Here is a 25,001-nt window from a genome sequence, read left to right on the forward strand (position 1 = left end):
AAATAAACACAACAAGAAAAGGAACTGTACCAGATTAAAACAAAAATACAGTAGTGGTATTAATGCTGAAATTGTGTAAGACATAACTACACTAAAATTGGCATGAGCTAGAAGATGGCTCTATTTTTTTTTTTACAGTAAATGCTCCCCATTCTCTATCTTCATCACTTCATGAAAAATCAAGAGTATTGCCCATTTTACTTAATGTCTTAATTAATGTCTTTTAGGAGTCACAGCTTGGCCACATTGAAATACAGGTGAGTAAAACAAAACCTATCTATTAGGAACATTCATCGCTCTCTAATGTCCTACTCTGGTTATTTCACAAAAAGAAATCTTATAAACTATTTTTGTCCATAATGGGATTTCAAAAAATAGACCTGAGGCCATCACATTTCGGCTCATTTAATTGAATAGATCGGTTTTTTCATTGTAGAGATACAGTAAGAAAGAGCAGCTTGAACATGCTTGGAGGAATTTGGGTGGAACCTTTAATTCATTCAAAAAGAGAACTTTACTTCATTCATTTGTAAAGAAAGGCACAATTATCCCAATGCTAAAGTTTTAAAATAAAATTAAATCTGAGGACTTTTAAGGGCTAGCAGGCCCTGCTCAGCCAGAGAAACCTTTGTCAGGATAGAAAACCTGATCCTAATCAGAGCTCAGAGATCTCTAGATAGAAACAGGTGTCCAAATCAAAGACAGAGGGATCCCAAATAAGAAGCATCATTTAGGACACATGCACTGATCTGGGAGTCGTTAAGGGAGCTGAGAAAGTAGCAATTGCTGGAAATGTGTCTGAAGAAGGAGGAGAAAACATACCTCCTTGCATCTTTTCCTGGCTTGCTCTCTAGAGCACGAAAAATAATTCCTGCTGGAGGATTGAGGACCCTTCAACTAAGAAAAAAAAAATGTTTAAGAGCATTACATGGCCTCAATGAAAATGTCAGCTCTGATTCTGCAGTGATTCCTTCTTTTACGGGGTCAGGGAAAATGACAATCAGCCTTTAAGCTTGTATAGTTTAGGGTCCTCCAAGGGTGATGGGAATCACCCATCTGTGATGATCTGGTAAGAGGACTGATCATAATTATTGTTATTAAATGTTTAAGAACCTATTGGGTCCTAGGCATCCTATGTAGGACACCAGGAAAGCTGTAATTTGCTCTCACTCATTCGTTTTCCAACCACAGTCTACTGCACATAAGAGAAAAAAAAATTTTTAAGGCTGTGAAACTGCCCTCAGATACTGCTTCAGAGACATCCTCGCCTATTTATAAAGATTGGTCATCTCAAATATTTTTAATTGTTTCTACTCAATTTTATTAGTTATTTCTAATAACTGAATCACCAGCAAGCAAATAGAAATGACCTTATATGTCTTACAAAACATTGTCATGTGCACCAAATACGATACATGTAAGTTTTACTTAAAAACAAAACAACAACAACAACAACAACAAAAAAAAAACCTGGTAACTTACACGACAGATGCCAGAATAGAGTCAGATCCTATAAATTTGAAGTGTTTATGTGGTGGTGCCTGCTTGTAATCCTGGACACCAGGGAGTCTGAGGTTGGTGAATCACTTGAGTTCAGGAATTCTGAGCTGTGCTGGGCTAAACCAATTGGGTGTCTGAACTAAGTCCAGCATCAATATAGTGAGCTCCTGAGGGCAGGGGGACCACCGGGGTGCCTAAGGAGGATCGAACCAGCCTACATGAAAGCTCTTGGACTGATCAAAAGTGGGATCGGGCCAAGGAGTAGTGGAGGAGGAGGAGGAGGAGGTGGAGGCAGAGATGAACAAAGAAGAGAAAAAAGAAAAGGAGGAGAAACAAGAGAAGAAAGAAAAAGGAGGATGAGGAAAAAGGGAAAGGAGGAGCAGAAAAAATGTATGTGTATCATAAAAACATTTGCTTTACAAAAGGCCAGCACGGGTAGAGAGACGGTTTGAAACCAGGAGGACCTGGGTGCAGGTCTGATGACCTCTGACACATATTATCTGGGCAACAAAGAGCAAGACATTTAACCCCACCAGCTGCTCTAGACAATTCTCTAATTTTATAAATTACAGAGCAGGTGCCCATCAGCACCGAGAAGGGGGCTTCCTCACCGAAAGTTCCCCATACAAATGAAATCATCGTTCTGAAAATGAAAATTTATTTATAGGTCTTCCACTGCTTAATTGGCAGGCCTGAGACCATAAAAATCAAAGCTCTTCCAAATTAATTATCATTCAAATACTAAGATCTAGTGTGTCCAGAAATTAAAGATGGAAGTTCACAAATCCCCAAATTAATTGACAAAAATTCAGTAGATATTTTGCAGTTTAGAAATATGCTGTTTCTAGTGTGTCTGCAGGGGCTGGGTCATGTGGTAGGCAGTGGGTGGATGTGAAAATTTTATAAGGCACCACAGTGTAGTGGAAAGAAGAGGAGGCTTTGTTTCAGTTCAGTGCTACAGGTTCCAGTTGTATTCAGTCATGTCAAATCTTCATGACTCCATTTGGGGTTTTCTTGGCAAAGATACTGGAGTGATTTGCCATTTCTTTCTCCAGCTCATTTTACAGAAGAGGAAACTGAGGCAAACAGGGTGAAGTGACTTGCTCAGATTTACACAGCTAGTAAGTGTCTGAGTCTGGATTTGAACTTGGGTCTTCCTAACTCCAAATTCAGCCACTGTGCTACCTGGTCTTTCAGATTTAGGGCAATGATGCCCAGCCTCTAGCACATCTTCCTGGGGTTGGAGCTGGTTGTATCAAACCTAGGGACTTCCCTTTATACCAAAGCATGATATGTGGAAAAGGCATAGAACATGGAGACCACAGACCTGGATTTGGATTCATTTTACTATCATTTACTGCTTGTAACCTAGGGCAAGTCATTCCATCTCTCTTTGCCTTGATTTCCTTATATGTAAAATGAAAGGATTTCACTTGATAACCTTCCAGCCCTAAATTGATGATCCTAGGAAAAAATTCCTCATACTTTGCCTTATAGACTTGGGGCAAAGATGGGGTGGGACTTGAGAGAGACACTGCTTTTTTTCTTCTTTTAGGTAAGAAGGGGGACAAATGGGGTGGGGATCAGAGGATTTGGGGTCAGTTCTTGGCTCTGTCATTTAACAATCTGTGACCTTGGACAAATCACTTAACCTCATTGGGCCTCTGTTTCCTCATCTGTGAAATGAGAGGATTAGACTAGATGGTGACTAATTTCCTTTCCAACTCTCAGTCTATGATACACCATAATTCTAGGTCCTCTCCCAAATGCTCTAACACTACCTTCCTTTTCCTACCTTTCAGCTTACAATTTGAGTTAGTGTTATTAATTGAACCAATTTGCTCTGGACTCTGAACCTTCTTCACAGTTGCTGTTTTTCCCCTAGTACATTGTGCCATCCTTCTCCCCTGCCCATCCCCAGGACTATACCATATCTTTATCTTCTTCACAACTGCTCGCCAGACTCATCCTTTCCATAAGACCTTTTCAGATTCAGCCACCAGCTTCATTTACTCAATTCATTCAAACAGGCCCCTAAACAAAATCCAATGAGTCACAGACTCTCTGGGAATAACTTCAACACTTTGATGGATTTGTGACCTCAGGGATGTAGGTACTTCCCCGGATGATGCCAATGGTAGCTCATGTGGTGAGACTCTTGTCCGGGCCTCCCCTAAAGTCTTCCAACATAGTGGAGGCATTCCATTGGGTCATGTTGCTCTGTCCCTGCTGTGTGGGGAGCCCTAGAGAAGAAAGCTGGGGCAACTTGGTAAGAGGAATCTTTTAGTGGGTAGCCCTTGGACCCCATTGTGTCCAAGATGGGGCAGGGTACACCATGAGCCATTGAGGGTCCTGGGGCTACAGCCGACGACTAGACTTGGCTCACTAGCTTCAGGCCCCACTTCTCCTTTCTGGGACAGTCTTAGCCATCCTCTTGCAGACCTTAGGGAACAGGCTTATACAGGATAGGGATGGGAATATGGAACTGGAATGTCACCACAGTCTGAAGGGAAAAGAAGAAAACTTGAATAGTGCAGGACTGACTGTTGAAAAAAGTGTCTATTGGGGACAAGCATCTTATAAATGATTCTAGTTTCATAGAACTTTCTCCATTTTAAAAGCAATAAGGTTGTAAAATTCTTCAAAATGAGTACGAAATGGACTGTAAGACTGTGAAGATCCCCTGTCTTTAGCTCTGCACGTATTTCTGTTCAGCTGTAATCAGTTTGTCCTGTGTCTGGGGCTCCATTTTCTATGGGTGTTTCTTGGGACACTGTGCTGTCTCATTCATTAAATGATAAGCTCCTTGAAGGCCACCCGAGTTGTTTTTAATTCTTCCCAGGATCCAGGTGCACCTGCTAGATACTAAGTTTCCACGAGAGACTGTCAGTTCATGAGAAGTGCTCAGTGGGAGCATTTACACCTCAAAAATTGGCAATACAAATCAGAGCTTGGTTTATCTTTTTGATGATTATCTAGGCTTAAGAAAGGGATGTAGAAAATGTTAACAATGCAGATTAAACTGTCAAGTATGCAGTGGGTACATTTTTCTTTTTGGAGGGGGGAGCTGGTTGTTAAACATTTACCAGCATGTTGATACTAGAGGTTCATTGAATTTGAGTGGGATTTAATGAAATGTTTCCATGGTGACTGTAAACATCCACATACTATTTCACTACTTACCCTTCTGCCTAGAATCTGGTTGATAGCTGCACTTTCTTTCAGAGTACACTCAGCTACAACATTCGCTCTCATCTCTTTCATGTATAACATAAAAGCATTCAGAGGTTTCTTAATGTGAGGTCTTTTCGGCTCCTGCTCCTTTCTCTGTTCATGCTGAGGCTTCCTAAAAGTGGGGGTTGGGGGTAGTGAGAAGAGGATCACGAGGGAAGGAAAAAAGAATATCTGTTTGCCATCAATAGCCAAACTTACTCCTAGGAATAAAATTGGTGGTCTCACTATATACTCATATGCCCTTACATTTGAAAAGATGGGACCCAGCTAGATAGATTAAACCTAATTATGTCAACAACAGAACTCAGCAAGCCACTGACTCTTTGTAGATAAAGGCCTTTACTAAATAATAAAACACTTCCCATGAAAAAGAAAAGGGCTGTAACATTCTTTGACATAAATTGGAAATGGATGGAGATATGGAAAGAGGCCCTATCCTCAGTCTACTTAATGCCTGAATTCTTTGGTTTTCTTGACATGAAGCAGAGTATATCAATGATGGTGCATGCTTCTTCGTAATCAATTGAATCAGTTGACAAATATTTATTAAGCTCCTGCTATGTGACTGGCATTATGCTAAGTACTGGGGATACAAAAATTAAAAGGAACATGTCCTGTCCTTAAGGGTTTTATGTTCTAGAGTCAGAATCATGAATTTGAGAATTGGAAGTGAACTCAATAGCTAATCAGTTCAATTCATACCTGAAAGGAATCCCCATAATTCCCTGATAGGGGTTTCTCCAATTTCTGCTTAAAGACTTAAAAGGAAGGGGAACCTCCTATTTTCCAAGTTAGCTAATTAGATCTTGGACAGATCTAATTGTTAGGAAATTTTTCCTAAAATCGATCAAAAATTAACATCTTTGTAACTTCCACACATGGCTCCTGATTCTGTCCTCTGGGGCTAAACAGAAGAAGGTAAAACCTCTTTTACATGACAGTACTTAAAAAAAAAAAGACAGTTATATTGATCCCCGAGTCACCTCTTCTCCTTCCACATATCAATCATATGACATGGACCCAAGGCCAATCACTGTCCTGGCTGCCCCCTTTTGATCACTCTCCACCTTATTGAGGGTCCTTCTATAACTGTGATATCCTAGAGCCTTCTGGACTTCAATCCTATTGTGAAATTAGGAGGGTGGTTTTGGCACTAAGAGGGTATAACCTGAAGCATGGGGCTCTTATGCCTCTAACCTCTGCACTACTGAGGCTTTAAACCAGAATGTGGGTGATGTCCTTAGTAAGGAAGGGTGCCAATGTACCAGTTTATTTTATATCGGCTTCTAGGACATGTGGTAGCCCCAGCTTCTTTACTGTATGAACTGAATTGGAGTGGGCACCCTCCTGGCAAACAAGTCCACCACTCATGAGTCAAGATCTGGAGATCCCCTTAGAGGAAGTAAGTTTTATTGATTGTCTTATGTTCTACTCCTTGCCTTCTGAATCATAAAATAAAAAAGAATGATCACTACACAGGGAATCAAAGCACTTCTTAGTGACTACAGAGACATAGCCAAGAAGGTACACTGGAAGCAAGTTTTCCTGACAAGAGAAGTGGGGGATGAGAGGTGGTGAGGATGCCAGGAGACCAGAAGCAGACTTACACATGCATTAGCTCATTGTCAGGATGAGTGTGCTCCTGTTTGACCTGAGGTGTTACGATAGCTGGATGAGGGATTCCAGTTGTGTGGGGACCTGGAGGGCCAGGGATCATATGATGTGAAAACCTAAAAGAAAAATGAAATAGATAAAAATAAATGCCTACCGATAAGCCATCATAGCAAAAACCAGGGAGAGACTAGTAAACAGGACACTCCAAAGAAAGACTCTAACACACTAAGTGCCATTGGGCTGACAGTACAAATATTGCTCATTGAATAAAAAAAAAAAAATTATTGTAACTGTATTTCTCCCCTTAAGTCATTTGATCAAAATTTAACAGCTGACAAAATTTCCCAACCAGTTTAAAGGATTGAGAAAAGATTCAAAGGATCATAGTATCATACATTTGGAGCCAGAGGGGACCTTCAAGGTCAACCCCGTCTTCAGAAGAAACTGAGGCCCAGAGAGATTGAATTCCTTGCTTAAGGTCATGATGTCAAGGATAAAAAAAAAATAAAAAATTTATAGCTAGATGGTTCTTAGAGGCCATCAGATCCAAGAGAAAGTAAAATTTTCTTTTTTTTTTTTTGAAAAAAGTTTTCCAACAATAATGTCAAAAGAATCATTTGTTTGGAATGTAACATTCCATACATAATTTTTTTATAATTTTAACAAGAGACCAAAGTAATAAACCAAAAAGGTTATCTCTCCTTTTGCAGAAAAATATCAAAGTGTAAGAACCTCCACCCCAGACATCCATTCAACTTTTGCTCTCTCCCATCCAAAGATCAGGAGAAGCAGGAGGAAATAAGAAAAAAGGAAGATTTCCTTCAAATAATAAACATAATTGAAATAGTTCCAGATACTTTTCTGTACTTACTGTACAGAATATCCCTTATACCACACTAGAAGGATTGTTTAAGAAATCATGACTTAGGGAAAATTGATAAAGAATTCAAGAAGACATTTTTTAATGAGTACAATGTTGTATTTGATACCAAGAGAAAGCAAAGTCCGTGTACATGTATTAAAAGCAACTCCATTTCCAAAGGCTTGCATTGCATTATAATGGTCTTAAAATATCCACCACCAATGAGCACAAAGAAGGGAAACCGCCATGCAAGAAAAACTAAACAAATAAGATTCAGAGGATCATATCCTTCGAGCTGGAAAAGACCTTGGAGGTCATCTCCTTTCAACAAGTTCTTTGAATATGTTTGGCTTCATTTAAGAAACTTTTGCTTTTCAAAGTGTTTTAAGGGTTTAAGAAGAGCCCTCCTCTTCCTCCATGGCCTTCCCACATATTCAAGGTTGGCAGTTCTCCTCAGTTACTTCAACCCCCAAATCAGGCCTTTTGGGAGGAAAAAAAAAATTAAGCTCTTTCATCTGGGAAGAAAAGAACTCTCATTGAATATGTACTATCTGGGAAACAAAAAAAAATTAAGACTGTAGGACTTTCATCAGAGAATGAATCTGCTAAATTTAGGATTTAAAAAAACAACATATGATACTGATTATTTGTCAGTGAAAAAACCCTGTCACCAGACAGTTCTAACAATGTGACTTGAAGTGGGTGTAAACTTTTTTTTCCTATAGGGGAAAGAGTTAATTTTGTTTTGGACTCCCTAACTGAAATGTTTATGATTCACCTAGAAGAGGATAAAGAAATTAAAATGAACTTAAGAAATCCAGATTAAAAATAAAAAAATAAAGTAAATGCTGATTACCATTTCTGAACAAAACAGTATGATGTCCCATATAATGATAGTATTTCCCTTGAGAAAGTCACACCAAATGCACAGATGATACATTGCAATCTTGTGTGAAATATATCAAGCACAGGATTCAGAAGCCATCTTTTCCCAGGTGCAAAAGCATTTACATAGAGCAGTTTTTAAGTGTGGCAAGGCAGGTCTCAGAGAGCATTGCTTGCACTAATAAGTCAACACATGGCCTGATTCACACACTAGTACAGATATCCCATAGGTACTGACAGCTTGTACACACAACCCTTATCCTGGGGCTAGGACGGGACCCTGCAGAATCTGCGTATTTTTTACCAACTACTCACGCTAGGCTGAACTTGAGACTCATGTCCAGGAAGCAAATTAGAGAGTAAATTACTCTTCCCCCTCCTCCCCAATATATCTTATTAAATCAAGCAAACTGTGACTGCAATTTGCAACATAGGAATATTTCACCCCCTACATATACATGGAGTGAGGAGGAGCCCTTTCACTTTGGGAGTAAATATTTACAAGTGTAGGGGATCACGGATCATTGGCATATCCGGTTTCTATCTCCTGTCTGCAGCATATGGCTCCTACCTGGGAAATCCTAATTAGCACTTCTAGTGTGGGAGCCAGGCAGCCTGTATCTACAGACAGACATGTTGTTGAAATTGAGGCACCGCTCCTAGCTGTCTAAAAGGCAAGCAGAGGCATACAAGATGCAAGAGAAAAGCAGCAGCTTGTATTCAAATGCCCCAGTTTTCCGCCTCCTCCACCTACCTGGACATGGAGGTGTCGACTGAGAGTGAGGATGGGTAGGGCTGCCTGAATCCACCCGTGATGGGATATACAGGCTGACCTTGCCTGAGGTCACAGAAGAAAGGATCCCATCAATAATAAAATAAGAGTTACCAACTAGCAACAACAATGAGAGGAGGGCAGGATTAAAATAATGTTGTCTGGGGTTTCAATAATTTCCCCCCTCCCCACCTCAATTTCTCCAGTTGTAGATAACTGGTTCCCCATCTCACTCCCACTCCCAAAGAGCCATTTTCCTTCAAGAAAAGCCAACCTCCCCCACATACCCCAGTTTAAAATATTAGTTAACACAAAGGCTTGTGAGTCAAGTCTTCTCTGCTAAAAAAAGAGAAAGTAGCCAGTCAGTGAATTTCATCTGAAAACTCTGCAGACTGTTAGGAAATGGAATAAAAAAAAATGAACAAAAATTGGATAAATCAATCCCAGTGACCAAACATTTTTACCCCACCCCCTCCCCACCTCTTTTTCATTCACATATTCCTTCATGAAACAAAAGGTCTCCTGTTTTTCTTTCCAACCTCCCTTCAGATCCCATCTCTCCTTCCCTCCCTCCCTCTGTCTTTCCCATATCTAACATTACATTTCCTTGCATACTTAGTTTACACCCCCTTTTCTAACTGCCCCTGATGGGACTTGCACAGGATTAATGCCCCCTAAGTAGCTAAGTTCAGAAGGAATAATTGATTCAGGTTTGAAAGTGTAAGCACAATCAATTACATTCAAACAGAGTTATTGACTGAGAGATTTAATGCTTTAATTAAAAAAAAAAAGACAACTGGCATTTCCAAAGCTGTTGGCCTTAATAGCAACCAGGATGACAATCCATAGTTAAAAAGAGAAGAGATGAGAATTCTTAGCACACTGCATAGGGGTAGGAGAGAAGAAGGGAAAGAAACACAGACTAAAGTTTCATCACAGCTACCAAAAGAAGTAATAGTACACTCCAAGAGGAGGAAAAAAATAAAAGATGAGGGACCATACACCACAAAAAGACAGTATTCTGTGTGTTTCTTCTTCTTTCTCTCAAATTACATTTCTTTTGCCTTTAAAGTTTTGGCTAAACAACAACAATATTTTTAAAAAAACAACCTTTAAAAATGAAATAAAGGCAAAAGTAAAAAAAGACTTTAACATTAAATTTCCAAGGGAAAAAAAGTCCTAAATAACTGCTTTTGATTGATGTTGAAGTTGAAGGTACACACCATCTTTCTCAAAATTCAAGAACTGTTTTCATATTTTGAATTTCTGTGGAAGGTCTGCTCTACTGACAGCTGACAGCTCTTTCTTCTCAGTCTGACATGATTACTTTAGCAAAAAAAAAAAAAAACAACAGTATATATGTTCACCTTTGGTGCTAGAAATTACAAGTTTATTCATAAAAAAACTTTTAAAAATGTTTTCCCTAAGAGCCATCTATTTGCAGTCATACCAAACGCCCAAAGCAACACACTGGATCCATCCAACTATGAGCTTCAAAGCAAAAATGCTATACATTTTTCATTTTCTACACATATTAGAAAACAGATTCAACCTGTTTCAAAGTCTACATGTTTTTAATCTTTTAAATTGAAATGAAATGAATTGACCACCTTCCTCACCAAGTGAAATTTTCTTTACTCCATGGTACTGTTCATAAAGTTAACACGAATAAATGAAAAAGGAAAGGTATGAAAGTACAGATATTCTACTTCCAAATTGTCAAAGGGTTCTTACCAGCCAAGAGGTGGGGTAATTTGTCCTACACCACTTGGAGACAGGGGATAAAAGGTAGGGATGTCAGGAGCTGGAGGATGTCTGGACATGCCTGTTAAGAAGAACAGAGGAGAGGTAAATTTTTAGATTCAACAGGCCACTGGGCGAAGAGATGAATGAAAAAAGAAATAAAATGCCCTGTGCTTTAATCAAGAGATGGGATCAAATTGTTTTTATTGTGGAAATTTGGAAGAAGTTGTAAGAAAAGCACTTTGTAAATGACTGTATAAACATGAAGTACTACTATTACTGTTACTATTATTATGATTATTATTATCCTCACTTCAAAGGGATTTGAATTCTAGGAAAAAAAACTTCATCTTGACTAATGCATAATATATTTTAGTAATTCAGTTACAACATCGACTTTTTTTGAGGAATCCGCGAAAGCACAAATGCACCATTAACTCAAACTCATCAAATCTGATTTTAGAAAGATGTTATTTATTCCATTTTATTTCCTTTTAGCTATACAACTCTTCTGAAATGCAGCATGAAACAAAGAGGAGGAGGATGGTACAGACAAAGTAAATAGCCTTTCATGGAGCTACTGCAGGATTAGGTAGGCACCTACTTTTACCAATTTTAACTGGCTCCCTCACGGATGAGATTTGGAAAATTTGCTACCAGAGGATCAGGGTTTAATTAGGAATCATCTTCAGTCTCGTAATGGTCACACTTGATATGATTCATTGGGTTTCTGACTGTCACTTCGTCTTCAGCTAAGCCTTGCACAGAAGGTTGAGACCTCTGGGCTTCAAGGTCCCCCTGTTCCGCAGCAGTTGCATTTCACAGAAAGGCAATGCCCCGCTAGAAATGTTCATCTTCCCAGCCACAGAGTGCCCCTTAACTGTAAGAAGCACCTCAAGATTAGACCTAATCCTAGTCCCAGATGACTGTCTTTTGCTCATCTTTTACCTAAGACTGTCTATGAGCAAGCCTATGAAAAGCTGTCATTTCATATGTTTGGGGAACCTAAGAGGGGAAAAGCTATTAAGGCTTCTTAACACATTAATTCAACTCCTTTAAAAGGCTATTTCAATATTTATGCTCACATTCCTGGAGGTGTGAAAACCGAAGAGACATACCCAGGGAAGGGAAACGGTACTGAGTGAATAGATGGCTGGTACGTGTGTGGTACAGGTAGACTGAGTATATATCCTGGATTCATGTGACGTTCACTTTCAATGCAAAATTCCATTGAGCTCCGTCGGGATTTTAGGAGGTAACAAAAATCTTGAAATTGAAAATGGAATAATAGTAAGCATTTATATACCTCTTTAAGGCTTGAAAAGGGCTTCACATATATTATGTCACTTGTTCATCACAACAACCCCAAGAAGTAGGTGTCATCGTTAGCATCATTTTACAGATGAGGAAATTAAAGCTGAGAGTGACCTATCTAGCTGGTCAGTGTCTAAAGCAGGTCTTCCTGATTCCAAATCCTGAACTGCTAGCTACCCGAAACAGTAGGAAGAACAAAAAAAGGGAGAAGGCTGATGGGAACAAGAAACAGCCAAGACTGAGCCCATGGGCAGCTAGGTGGGGCAGTGGAGAGAGCACAGGGCCTATAGTCAAGCAGACCTGAGTCTGGCCTCAGATACTTACTAGCTGTGTGACTCTGTGCAAGTCACTTAACTCTGTTTGCCTCAGTTTCCTCATCTGTCAAATGAGCTGGAGAAGGAAATGGCAAATCATTCAAGTATCTTTGCCAAGAAAACCCCAAATGGGGGTCACAAAGAGTTGGATACAACTGAAAAACAGCAACAACAAAAACACATGCTAGGAATTAGTAACTAAAAAGAACAGAAAAATCTCACTTAATACCTAAGTAAGCAAGCTGTTGCTGTTCTAGTCATTTTCAATCATATCCAATTTTTGGTGACCTCATTTGGGGTTTCCTTAGCAAAGATATGGAGTGAGTTGCATTTCCTTCTCCAAACTAAGCAAGACATGAGGACAAAGAGAAAGGTCCCTTACTTTGTTTTAATAGATCAACTATTACACAAGATAGATTCCTGTTTTTGCTCAGAGTCGGAGAGTATGGCTAGACAGCAGTTCCTGTGAAAAAGATGTGGATGTTTTAGTAGACCAGCAGCTCATTGTGAGTCAACCATATATCACCCCTGACATAGAAGTCTCCTATCTTCAGACTGAGTCTTTGAATCCATTTGTCCCCCATGAGTGTACTCACTCCTGCTTTATGCCTCTCTAAATTCTTGCTTGTACACACATACACACACACACACACACACACACAATTAGAATTTACCCTCCTTGATAGAAGGTACTGCTTCATCTTTCCCTTTGAATTTACAGCCCAGTACATGATAGGTGATTAATAAATGCACACTGCAGAAATATGTTTAATGTGATTGTATATATAAAACCTATATACCAGATTGCTTGTTGTCTAGGGGAGGAGGGAAGAAGAAAAATTTGGAACTCAAAATTTTACAAAAATGAATGTTGAAAACTATCTTTACAAGTAAAATGGGGAAAAATAAAATGCTATTAAGGAATAAAGACAAAATAAAGTAAAATGTAAAATTTTTTAAAAATGCATATTGACTGATAGTGGGCAAGGTCTCAAAGCTAATGCAATCTAAAACTTTGTTAAGCCAGGAAGACACTACATTTAGAAGAAAGAAGGTAATAAGCTTATTACACTCTATTCTTGTCTAACCGTATTTTCACTAGCATTTAATAATAGCTTTTAAAAATAATAATTATAATATAAATTAAGAATAAATAATAGCATTTATAAAGTGCTTTAAGGTTTAAAAAAAAGCACTTTGTATATGTTAACTCATCTGCTCCTCAAAACAACCCTGGGAGGTAGGTGCTATTCTTATCCCCCATTTTACAATTGAGGAAATGGAGGCAGAGATATGTGACTTGCTCAGGGTCACACAGCTATTCAGTATTTAAGGCAAGATTTAAATTCTTCCTGACTCCCAAGTCCAGTGGTCTCTCTAGCCATCTATCATCTGGAGTTTTGTGTTCAGTTCTGGTACCACATTTTGAGAAGGACATTGGTTAACCGGACTTGATGCCAAGGAGGGTGGCTGTGCCAGTCAGAAGTCGAATTAAAGGACTTCTATAGATGTATGTAGTATGGCAAAGAGTAGACTTGAGAGGGAACTTGATAGTTCTCTGCAAATATTTGAAAGGCTGTCAAGTGAAAGAAAGATTAGCCTTGTTCTGCTTGACCCTAAAGGGAAGAGATAAGAACTATGGGTGAATTTGAAGAGAGCTAGATTTTATCTTGATGCAAGCAAAGTCTGCCCTATGATAAGAGCTGCCCCCATGTGTAATGGGTTGCCTCAGGAGGGACTGGTCTCCCCCTCACTAGAGGGGACCATTTCTCAAAGATGCAGACCAGGGGTTCTTAACTTTTTTTCAATCATGAACCCATTTTCAATTCCTTCTCAGAATAACAGTTCTAAAAGCATAAAAAAAAATAGGGTTACAAAGGAAACCAGTTATGTTGAAATAGAGATGTATTTTTTTTTCTCATCCAAGTTCACAAACCCTTAATCTATATGTGCACCAGGTTAAGAATTTCCTGTTGTAGAGGGAGGTTCCCGTTTGGGTCTGCATTGAATTAGAGAACCACAAAAGCCCCTTTAGATTCTGAGAGCCTACTGAAGAATGTACATTGATAGAAATATGATTTCATCATTACGGCTTTTGCATTGATCTAGAACAATGGCGTCAAACTCACTTAAAAATGGGGGCCGCTAAACCATTTCTAAGGATTCTTGCAGGCTGGACAATGGTCTATTATATTTTTATTCATTTTATTCAATATTTCCCAGTTACATTTGTATCTGGTTCAGACTGCATTTGGAAATGTTGAGGCCATTTCATATCTGACACATATGATTGAGACCACAACCCCAAAGTTAGATTCCTTTGGTAGAGGCAGCTAGGTGATGTGATGGATAGAGTGCTGGGCCTGGGGTCAGGAAGATCTGAGTTCAAATCCTTCCTCAGACACTTCCTAACTGTGTGACCCTGGACAAATCACACAACCTCTGTCTGCCTCCATTTCCTCAACTGTAAAATGGGGATAAGAATACCACCTACCTCCCAGGGTTGTTGTGAGGATCATCTAGGATAATATATATTTTTTTAAACTGAAAAGAACCTTAAAGATCATGTAGTTGCTCAATGTTTCATCTAATTCTTTGACCATGTTCCATCAGCATAAACTAGGAAGACTGAACCTCATATATGCTGTTGTAATCACAGTTTATAACAAAATTAATGACATAATAGATCACAGTATCTTCGTGCTAGACCTGTAAGGAATGTCAGAAGTCACCTAGTTTAAACACTGAGATAATATTTTTAAAGAGCTCAGCAGAGTGCCTGGCACACAGTAGGTGCTTAATAAATGCTTATTTTCTTCCTTTAACCAGTCTGGCCTGGAATGACATGAGCTGAAAATAACTATGAAATCATGGGCTATTCAAAGTTATGGCTGTAGGAGACAAAGGGGGACAGGGAGGATGTGGGAGTGGGGCTCAAATCAGCTTCCAGAGGAAATGGGAAGTGTAGATTGACAATTGAAAATATTATTCAGGGTGAGGCATTTGGTTCTGACTCATAAGCGTGCGTGATGTTGCAGCTCCTGCCTTTGAACAGCCAGGGTTCTTTCAACAGTGGCCAACGCTTGACTCTACAAAATCAGTACACAAAAGAATGAAAATTGTAATATTTCAATACTTGTAGACATTTAAGGCTTTGTCAATGTGGCTACTTCCTCCACTGAAATAGGTTAAAAGCCCTTCATGCTTTAATAGAGCATCTTAACAAGTTTCTAGGGACAAAAAGAAAAAAAAAGCATCAATCACCAGAAGTGAGCCTCTATGAACTTTGCTAGATTTGTCCCCAGATGATAGATGGACAGCCCATGCTAGAGAACAGAGCTGATACTTCATTGCCTTTATCTTTGAGAATTCAGGGTTACCTCTAAGCCAAGGTGAAGAGCAGGATCTTAGGATTAAAAAAAAAATTGACACAAACTGAAAACAGGAGCATGATGGTATTTTTCTGAACCCCATTTGTTGCAAGGCTGTCCAATCCAGAAAAGAAAACAAATCCACCCTGGTAATCACCCACTGAAGACAAGGCAGGCTCATTTGTTGCTATTCTGATGCACACAGGCCACATTTAACCCATCAGGCTTGAAGTCCATGAAATGGACAGTTTTTTATGTGTTGAAAGTGGCCTTCGGCATGTTCTCACTTCTGTTCCTACAAAACTCCCCTTCCAAGTTTCCTGTCCGTCATTGCCCTTGGCATGCTTTGGATTGCAGCCACGCTGACCTTCGGCTCACTACTGCTTATCAACAATGTTCCCTCTCCTATCTTTCTTTCTTCCTTTCCTTCTTTCCTTCTTTCTTTCTTTCCTTCTTTCTTTCTTTCCTTCTTTCTTTCTTTCCTTCGTTCTTTCGTTCTTTCTTCTTTCTTTCCTTCCTTCCTTCCTTCCTTCCTTCCTTCCTTCCTTCCTTCTTTCCTTCTTTCCTTCTTTCCTTCTTTCTTTCTTTCTTTCTTTCTTTCTTTCTTTCTTTCTTTCTTTCCTTTTTTTGGTTAGGCAATGGGGTTAAGTGACTTGCCCAGGGTCACACAGCTAGTAAGTGTTATGTGTCTGAGGCCAGATTTGAACTCAGGTACACCTGAATCCAGAGCCGGTGTTCTATCCACTGTTCCACCTAGCTGCCCCAAAGTTCCATCTCCTTTCACCATGCTGTTGTACAGCCTCTCCGTCCCATGTCTGAAATGTGCTCCCCCCTCCCATCTGCCTAGCAGAATCCCTAGCTTCTTTCAAAGCTCAGCTCCAGTATTATATCCCATAGAAACCTTTCCCTATTCTTCAAGTTGCTAGTGCCTCCCCTGACCCTTGCCACCAAGATTCTTTGGTGTTGTTTTCTCTCAATAGAATATAAGGTCCTTGAGGGAAGGGACTGTTTTGTTTTTATCTTTGTTAATAATCTTGGCCCTAGCATGGAGCTGGGCACAGAATATGAATAAATGTATGAAAAAGCATTTAAGTCCGACTCTGTACAAACATGATATTAAGTGCTAGAGATACAAATAAAGAGTTAAAAATGGCCCTGCTTTCAAGAAGCTCACATTTTAAGAGGGATAAACAACACATATAGAAGACTTTGGCAGTCTGTCAAATGGAATGATCTCATGGTCCTTAGAGTATAGAGGCAAAGTAGGTGATTATGCATTTTCTTTAATGTCATCTCCACTAAAAAAAAAAAATGAAACATACATTTTATCTGATATTGAACTGTTTGATGGTACCAAGGCCTTTGGTGGTAAGAACTGCTTCCCTCCTTCCCCAAGTCTCTGGTAGCTGCACCTGTACCAATAGTTGCCAGGTTTCATCTACATAAAGGTTCCTGCCTTGGATGATGACTTCTATGAGGAGGTTGGGCTCTAAGAAGGGCCAGTACTCTGGGGGTTCTTCTACCCTGGGGCTCTTGGGCCTACCTAACTGTTGGTGGCAGCTAACCAGTGGTTATGAGTGGTGTTGATGGTGGACCCCTTCTCCAGCATGACAATTGTGGGAGACAAAAGGGAAGCAGGATTGCTGGTCTGAGGATGAGGGGGTCACTGCTATTCCCAGGGCTCTTAGGTAGAGTAGATACTTAATAAATGGTATACTGATTGATTCTTCTGTTGTTATTCAGATTTTAGGGTACTGACCACATTATAATAGGGATTCCTTTGGTGTAAGGGTGGGACTAGAGGTCCTTTCCAATTCTTAAATTCTATAATTGTGTTATTTGCTAACCAATCTGAAGCAGGAAATAATGTTCTTCTGTTCTGGGTTTTATTGTGTAGGTGAGCTGTGATATTAATACAGGTACTTCAGATCATATCTTGGTAACAGAATTTGCATCCTTGGAATATGAGGTAGAAGGAATAATTCACTGTAATAAACCAAAATGGGAAATCTGAAGTCTATGAGGTCTAAAACTATTGAAAATTTTATTCCAGAATATAAGTTCTTAAATTATTTTTTTTCCAGTGTTGGTAGTCTGGAGAGCCCTGGAAACTCTTCAAAGTAATGCTTATAAGTGAATAAGATAAAATATGTAGGATTACAAAGGAAACTTTTCATACTAAGAAATAGCTATCAAAATATTCAAAAACCAAGTTCACAGACTCCAGGTCAAGAAGCATTCTTTGAGAGAGTATTCTAGAATCTTCATGCCTAAACTGGAAAAATATGCAAATGACTGTGTTGGATACAGACATTCTGAAACCTTCTTAAAGATTTTTCAGTATTCAATATACATCCCTTCAAACATCATTTTTATAACACTATTCTAATCACAACTAAGAAGTGCCTGATAATGAAAGAACATTCCATTGAGAGTCAAATAGTATAGACAAAGGAGAGCTGAAGAAAGCAGGCTGAGCCAAGAGTTAGGAATCTTGAGTGGTTTTGCCTTTCTGTGTATCCTCTCGGTGCCCACTAACACATAGTAGGTGTTTAATAAGTGCTTGCTAACTGGACTTGCAATCTTTTTCTCAAGGCTTTTCTCAACGTTATTAGTTCCTTCTTAAATTCCTTTGGATTTCCTTTTCCTCTTGGATGTTTTCTTCTCTCTAGGTTTTCCTGACATTGTTCTCTCCTGCTTCTCTTTCTACCCCCTCCTCAATCTCTTTTCCTGGATCTTCATCTATGTCATGCCCACTAACTGTGGGTGTCTCGCACATGGCTCTTAACTGGGCCCTTTTCTCTTTCCCTTCTATAATACCTGACTTCGTGATAACAGCACCCATGGGTTCAATCATCAATTCTATGCAAATGATTCTCAAATGTACATATCCATCCCTAATATTTCTCCTGAGCTCTAGTCTTGCATCATCAACTGTCTTCTGGACTGTCATCTTGAATTGGATGCCATAGGCATCCCAAAGCAAAACTCGTTAGCTTTTCCTCAAAATCCTATTATCTTTTCAAGATACCACATCATCCTTCCAGTCACCCAGAATTTCAACTTTTGGGTCATCCTCACCTTCACTCACATTTCTAATCTGTTGCTAATCTTGTCATTTCTACTTTCCCAACATCTCCCCTATACATCCTCTCCCTTCTCTTGACTTACATGGCCACTACCCTAGTACAGTAAAAATGCATCAACTCTTACCTGGATAGTTACATCAGCTTCCTAACTTGTCTTACCCCACTTTCCAATCCACTTTCCACTAAGCTGCCAAAGTGATTTTTTACTGCCTTCTTCCTCAATAAACTTCCCTATTACTTCCAGGATCAAATATAAAGCCCTCTATTTGGCATTTACAGCTCTTCCTAGCTTAGGCCCTTCTGACTTTTCCAGTATTATACTTTATTCCTCTCCACAATCTCACTACATTGCTATTCTTCAAACATAACATTCTAATTCTCGCTTGTATGTCTTTGCCTTGTCACATCCCAGTACTGGGAATGTCCTTCCATTCTTTCTGCCTTCTTTCTTGGCTTCCTTAAAGACTCAGATTCAAATCCCACAAGTCCTTCAGAAGCCTTTTTCTGGTTTCACTAACTGTTGTTTCCTCTGTTAAAATATGAGATTCTTTAAAGCCAGTAATGTTTTTGCCATTCTTTATAACCTCAGAGCTTAGCAAATACTTCATAAATGGGGGTTGACCAATAGTCTCACTAACATGGTTGTCAGCGTCAGCATAAGGCTGTATCGTCCAGGGACTAACGCACCACTCACTGGGTGGCTCACTGGAGTGAATCTGTAGCTGTCCGTGTACAGTCTGCGTTTGACCATTATATTACGTAGAGGAAATTTACACAAAATTCTGTCAAAGCCCAGACGGAGAAGCTCAGGTTGAATTTTCAGCATAAGAAAATAACATTACTAGGAAAGCAATTAGAGGAACCATAGATAGAGAACTATCCTCTGGGTCAGCAAGACCTAGGTTCAAATCTTGCCTCTTGACACCTACAAGTCTCTTAGACCCAAGTTATAGAGCAGAGGTTGATCTGCTTTGGTAGAAGGTGATTCTTATGGCAATAAAGTCACAGGTCTGGTGAAAAAAATGTAATATATAGGAAGAAAGATGTTCCCTTTACGATGACCATTACAGTTAATAACACAAAGATTTATAAGACTTTGTATTTATAAAGTATGTTTCTTTTGAAAGACTCAAAATCATTTTTTTCTTATTAAAAACCTTCACTAATTCATTCTGGGGGCATAGGGCAGGACAGCCTAAATTAGTGAAAATCCAGAATTCTAGACTACCTTTAATGATACCAGCTGAGCCTATTCATTATTTCAAGGCCTACAAAGCACTTTACATCCGTTTCACAGGTATCCTCACAACAGCCCCGTGAGGTATGCAATAACAGCCATCATGAATCACATTCTACAAATGAGAGTTGAAGTTCAGAGCTGGAAATGTTGGTTAGCATAATACTATGTAAGCTGAGCCTGTGTTTTATTCTATAAGCAGCAGGAAACCCCTAGCAGGGGTGGAGAACCTACAGCCATGAGGCCACACGTGGCCTTCTGGTTCCTTGGGTGCGGCCTTTAGATTGAGTCCAAGTTTTACAGAACAAATCTTTTTAGTAAGGGGATTTGTTCTGTGAACTTTGGATTCAGTCAAGGAGCTGCACCTGAGGACATAGAGGGCTATAGGTCCCCACTGCTGCAGGGGTTTTGAGCAAGGCATATTCAGAGCTAGGCATTAGAAATTTTATTGGGGCATCTGTGTGGAGGATGGATTAGAGAGGGAGGAGACAGTGTTTAGCCCAGTACCTGGCACATAGCGGGTGCTGGCTGATTGACTGATAGACTTTGCTCAGTACAGCAAAGGAAAGAGTAAGGGGGCTATTGCGACAACCTGAATGAAAAGTCTGATAAAGACCTGAACTAGGTGGGTGAGGAATGTGCCACAGACGTAGCGAGGGAAGTGTCGAAGGTGACTGCGGTTCTGAGAAGCCTCAACAATGGCGGCACTGTCAACTACGAGGGAAATGATGATGAGGGACAGGTTCGAGGCAGAATGATTGTGCTGACTTTGTTGTTATCATTGTTGTTTGTCCTTCGTTCTTGCAGAGGACCATGGCATCAGGAAGGTGATGCCATGACTAGCAAATGAATTGGATTTAAGGGAAGGAGGGCTGTGCAAAGTCACCGGCTTCACTTTCTCTTCCAGAGCCATCTGGGTTCAGCAGCAAGACATAGGTCAGTATGATTGGAGATGGGCCCCACGTTGACTTTGAAGGACTGGCCAAACATCCAGGTGGAAATATCCAGTGGATGTTAAATGTCTGCCAGTATTATTGGCATTTTCAGTAAAGAAGCTCCAGTGCAGATTGGCAACTATTCTGAAAGTTACAGTCTTAGAGAATTGCCTGGGGGACTGAGAGGTTAAGTGATCTGCCCAGAGCCACACAGCCAGTGGGTTTCAGGGTAGAATTTAAACCCTGGGCCTTCATAGCTCAAAGAGTAGCTCTGTATCCACTGTTCCACAATGCCTACCGCCAATGTCTCCTGAGATTTCACAGGTTGAAATTAACTAATCAAAATTTTAATCGTTACTAATCAAGTTTATTAGTTGTACTGATGTTCAATATTAAGTTTCTAATAAACCAATTTTTAAAAAGATCATTGTTTACCTTCAAGACGTATTTCAGAAGATCAGGACCATTTATGTTTCAAAAAACAATTACATGCTACAATCTTTGAAACAAATGTGTTCACTGTTCTCTAGTTCCCCAAAATGTTTTCAATTTGTTTTACTTGGTTTTTTTTTTTGTTTGACACTTAAGGCTCTCTATAACCTGGTCCCATCTCATCTTTTCAGCCTTTTAATATATCACTCCCCTCTACTCACACTCAGGTCCAGCCTCAGGGCCTTCTGGCTGTTCTTTATAGTAGACATACCATCTCCTGTCTCCATACCCATCAATGATGCCTGGAATGATCTTCCTCTTCACTTTCACCTCTTGAAATTTCTGGCTTCCTTCAAGGCTCAGCTTAAGCATCACCTTCTGAAGGATACCTTTCCCATTCTCACCTAATTGCTAGAGCCTTACTAAGTAACCTCCAAGGTTACCTAGAATCAGCTTTGGGTGTGTCTGTGCATATCTAATTACGAACATTTTGTTTTCCTGAGAGAATGTAAACTTCTAGGACAGGAACTTAATCAACATGCATTTAGTAAGGACCTACTAGTGCCAAGCACTGTGATAAGTATACAAATACAAAGAATGAAACTCCCGACTGGCAAGAAGCTTACATTCTTAAAAAAAAAGTGCTTGATTGATCAGTTAATTTGCATAGCTAAAGCTTTCTTCAAAAAGATAAGCTTCAGAATAGAAAATCTTTGGAAATTTAGTCTCTAAATTAATAGAATTCTTTTTAGTGTTAAAAAAAAAAAGTTCTTGTACTCAAAAGGTTGGGAATCACTGCCCTCGACCAGAGTTCCAGTATAATCATGAAACCTGAAATCCATCCAACAAACATGTGATGGCTATTCATACACCTATTTTTAAAGGGGAAGGAACGCAGACCAAGAAAGGTTAAATAACTTGTTGAAATAATAAAGTATGCTGTTAGCTAATCCAGACTAAAGTTTAGGTTGTTCTTCTTCTATTCTGTTCTGTTCTGTTCTGTATTCTCCAGATTAATTTTCCCCAACTATGGGCAGTAGAATTGTTATAAGGGGTCCTTGAATTCATATATACACTAAGCATTATTCACTTTGATCTTTCATTTCAACTGCTATCATGGACAGGAAATAGAAATGGAATGTCATTTAAAAATATATATACACATATATGTGTATGTATATATATGTGTGTATATATACATATATGTGTATATATGTATATTATATGTGTGAGATATATATATATATATATACACATACACATATATATATATATATGGAGAGAGAGAGAGAGAGAGAGTAGTGTCCACATTCTCAAGAGCTTCTGAATCATTGTGCTAGAACAGAATTTCTCAAAATATGGTCCAGAGACACATGGTGGGTCCTGAGACCCCTGTAGGGGGTCTATAGATCAAAATTATTTTTACAATAATACTAAGATGACTTAATTTCAAATATGGAAAATACGTATAGGTTTAATTAGATTGTGAGCTCCTGGAGGGCAGGAGCTATCTTTTGCCTTTTTTTTCTTATGCCCGGTGCTTAGCACAGTCTCTGACACATAGTAGGCACTTAATAAATGTTTATTGATTGATTGGTTATAACTCCATGTAAACAAAAACTCTTTGGAGAGGTGGTCTTTAATAGTTTTTGAGTGCAAAGGAGTTCCAAGACCAAAAATTTTGAGAACTTTAGACTATAGTTCAAGGCTAGATTCCTACTGTTAAATTTGACCTTTAACCATGTTGATTCTTGTGCTGGGAGGAGTTTTAATAGCCTGAGGTTTATTTCCTTATCGGTTTAAGTAACTATTTCTTACCAGGTCTCTTTGCCCCCAACCCCCATTACTCTGAATACATTAGCTGCTCAGGTAAATAGACATCTCAAGTGTTAAAGTTGATAATAAGCAGATGGTAGGTGTAAAACAAGAGAATAAAAAAAAATCTTTCCAAAATTGACCATAGTAGTAAAATTCATCAAATTCAAATAAGCAGATAGGATTCAAAGATTCAGAAGGGAGCTAGTCTAAGGGATGTCTGTATTCCCTTCTATTTCTCAGAATTCTTGATTTTGGCTCCATAATCAAGCCAGTTGTATATCTATGAAATATTTACTAAAGGATATAAAAGGGAATGAGTTTCCATTGTCACTACATTCTCAGGTCAGCACTGATGAATTCAGTAAGACAAAAAAAGGGGGCACTTCACAAACACAGAATCAAAACAAAAGCTCAAATTGTGCACCAAATATAAAAAATTTGGCAACCAATGGTGCTTCTCCCCAGGAAGCAAGAATAAGTTATCAACCAGAATTCAAGGATGATGGTGATGATGAGAATAATTCCTAGCAAAATACTTTACCTATATCATCACATTTGATTCTCAGGACAACCCTGAGAAGTAGGTGCTGTTATTATCCCCATTTTACGGATGAGGAAAACAACCATCATCAAAAGTGAGTTTTTATCCAGTGAGGCTGAATGCCTCTTTCAATACTGCCACAACTATTTAATTGTTTCATTAAAAAAATTAATTAAACATTATTTAATTAAAAAGATTTGAACCAGACTTATGATTTCATTGATGTAGGGAGCTCCCAACTATGGAAACTTCCTCTACCAATGCAAATCAATTCTAAAATCGATATTCTTAGAGAGTTGCCTGAGTGACTGAGACAATAATTAAGCCTTCCTTGATTCTTCTAGACTCCGAGGCCAGATCTGTCTATTACATCCACATCGAGAAATTACCTTAAACAAAAACAAAATTAAAAACCTGTCCCAGTTCTGTCTTTTTAAGTTAGGTTAATATGATTAGCCTCCTGAGTCTAAGAAAGTGATTTGCATAAGGTAACTAAGTGAATAAAGGCTATATATCCTGTGCTTTACTTTGTGTCTTAGTCTGAGATTACACAATTTTCTGGGGGGGATTATCACTTTCCACCACATCTCAATTTGGTCAAAGTGAGAGAGATGTTAAAACCTATCCAGTCAATTTGTGATTACTGATTCTGATGGGAGGATGGTGAAAATTTGGATAACTTAAAGATACAAATTTTTTTTTTAAAAATCCCTTAATTTTAACAGTTATCCTCAATCTTTCTTTTTTCTACTAAGTTTTAGAAATGATATCATTCTCATAGCACAGCCTCCACTGAAGTCTTTTTCCTCTCCAATATGCCCCACTGGGGCTTGGAGGTCATTCTGGGTTCTTGGAGGGTATGCCAGAAAAGTCCAAGCTCTGGTAGATTCTCCCAAACTGGAAAGGCTCTGAGGGCAGACCTAGCAATGAATGGAAGTTATGATTCTTTGTCCATACATGTAAATGTTGCTAGATAGAATGTAAGCTTGTCGAGGCAGGAATTGTTTCATTTTTGTCTTTGTGTGTGGATTCTTGGCACATAGAAGGTGCTTAACAAATGCACATTGATTATTTGACTAATTGTTTTAAGAGGACGAGTCTGGTAAAATTCAAAAAGGTTCATCACCAGTTTGGTTTTGAGGGAGAGGGGAGCAGTGGGTTTTTTTCTGGCCACAGAAACTTTCAAAGATTGCTGATCAAGTTGTAGTGAGTTAATCTGTGTTAGTGGAAGGGGTAACCACATTGATAAAACCACAGATCCTCGAAGTGCTGAATTAAGTATTTTAAAGACAGAACTGGTAGTGAACTGCCAAATCCATTGGTCCAAACTCCCCTTCCTT

At 39.1% G+C, this 25,001-nt stretch overlaps 1 protein-coding gene across 3 annotated transcripts in view; it reads right to left on the minus strand.

Moving 5' to 3' along the window:
• The window catches only part of LEF1 (lymphoid enhancer binding factor 1), a 177,560-nt gene that overhangs the window by 33,092 nt on the left and 119,467 nt on the right, over window positions 1-25,001 (minus strand). For all 3 annotated transcript variants that reach the window (XM_027837620.1, XM_027837621.1, XM_027837619.1), the window contains exons 5-8: window positions 10,602-10,692; window positions 8,850-8,933; window positions 6,342-6,464; window positions 4,684-4,846 (exon numbers count right to left, since the gene is read on the minus strand). In XM_027837620.1, the coding sequence (XP_027693421.1) occupies window positions 4,684-4,846; window positions 6,342-6,464; window positions 8,850-8,933; window positions 10,602-10,692 (461 nt within the window). The remainder of the gene's footprint in view (window positions 1-4,683; window positions 4,847-6,341; window positions 6,465-8,849; window positions 8,934-10,601; window positions 10,693-25,001) is intronic.

The sequence above is a fragment of the Vombatus ursinus genome, unplaced genomic scaffold, assembly GCF_900497805.2.
Source record: "Vombatus ursinus unplaced genomic scaffold, bare-nosed wombat genome assembly UNPS02014821.1, whole genome shotgun sequence".
NCBI lineage: Eukaryota > Metazoa > Chordata > Mammalia > Diprotodontia > Vombatidae > Vombatus > Vombatus ursinus.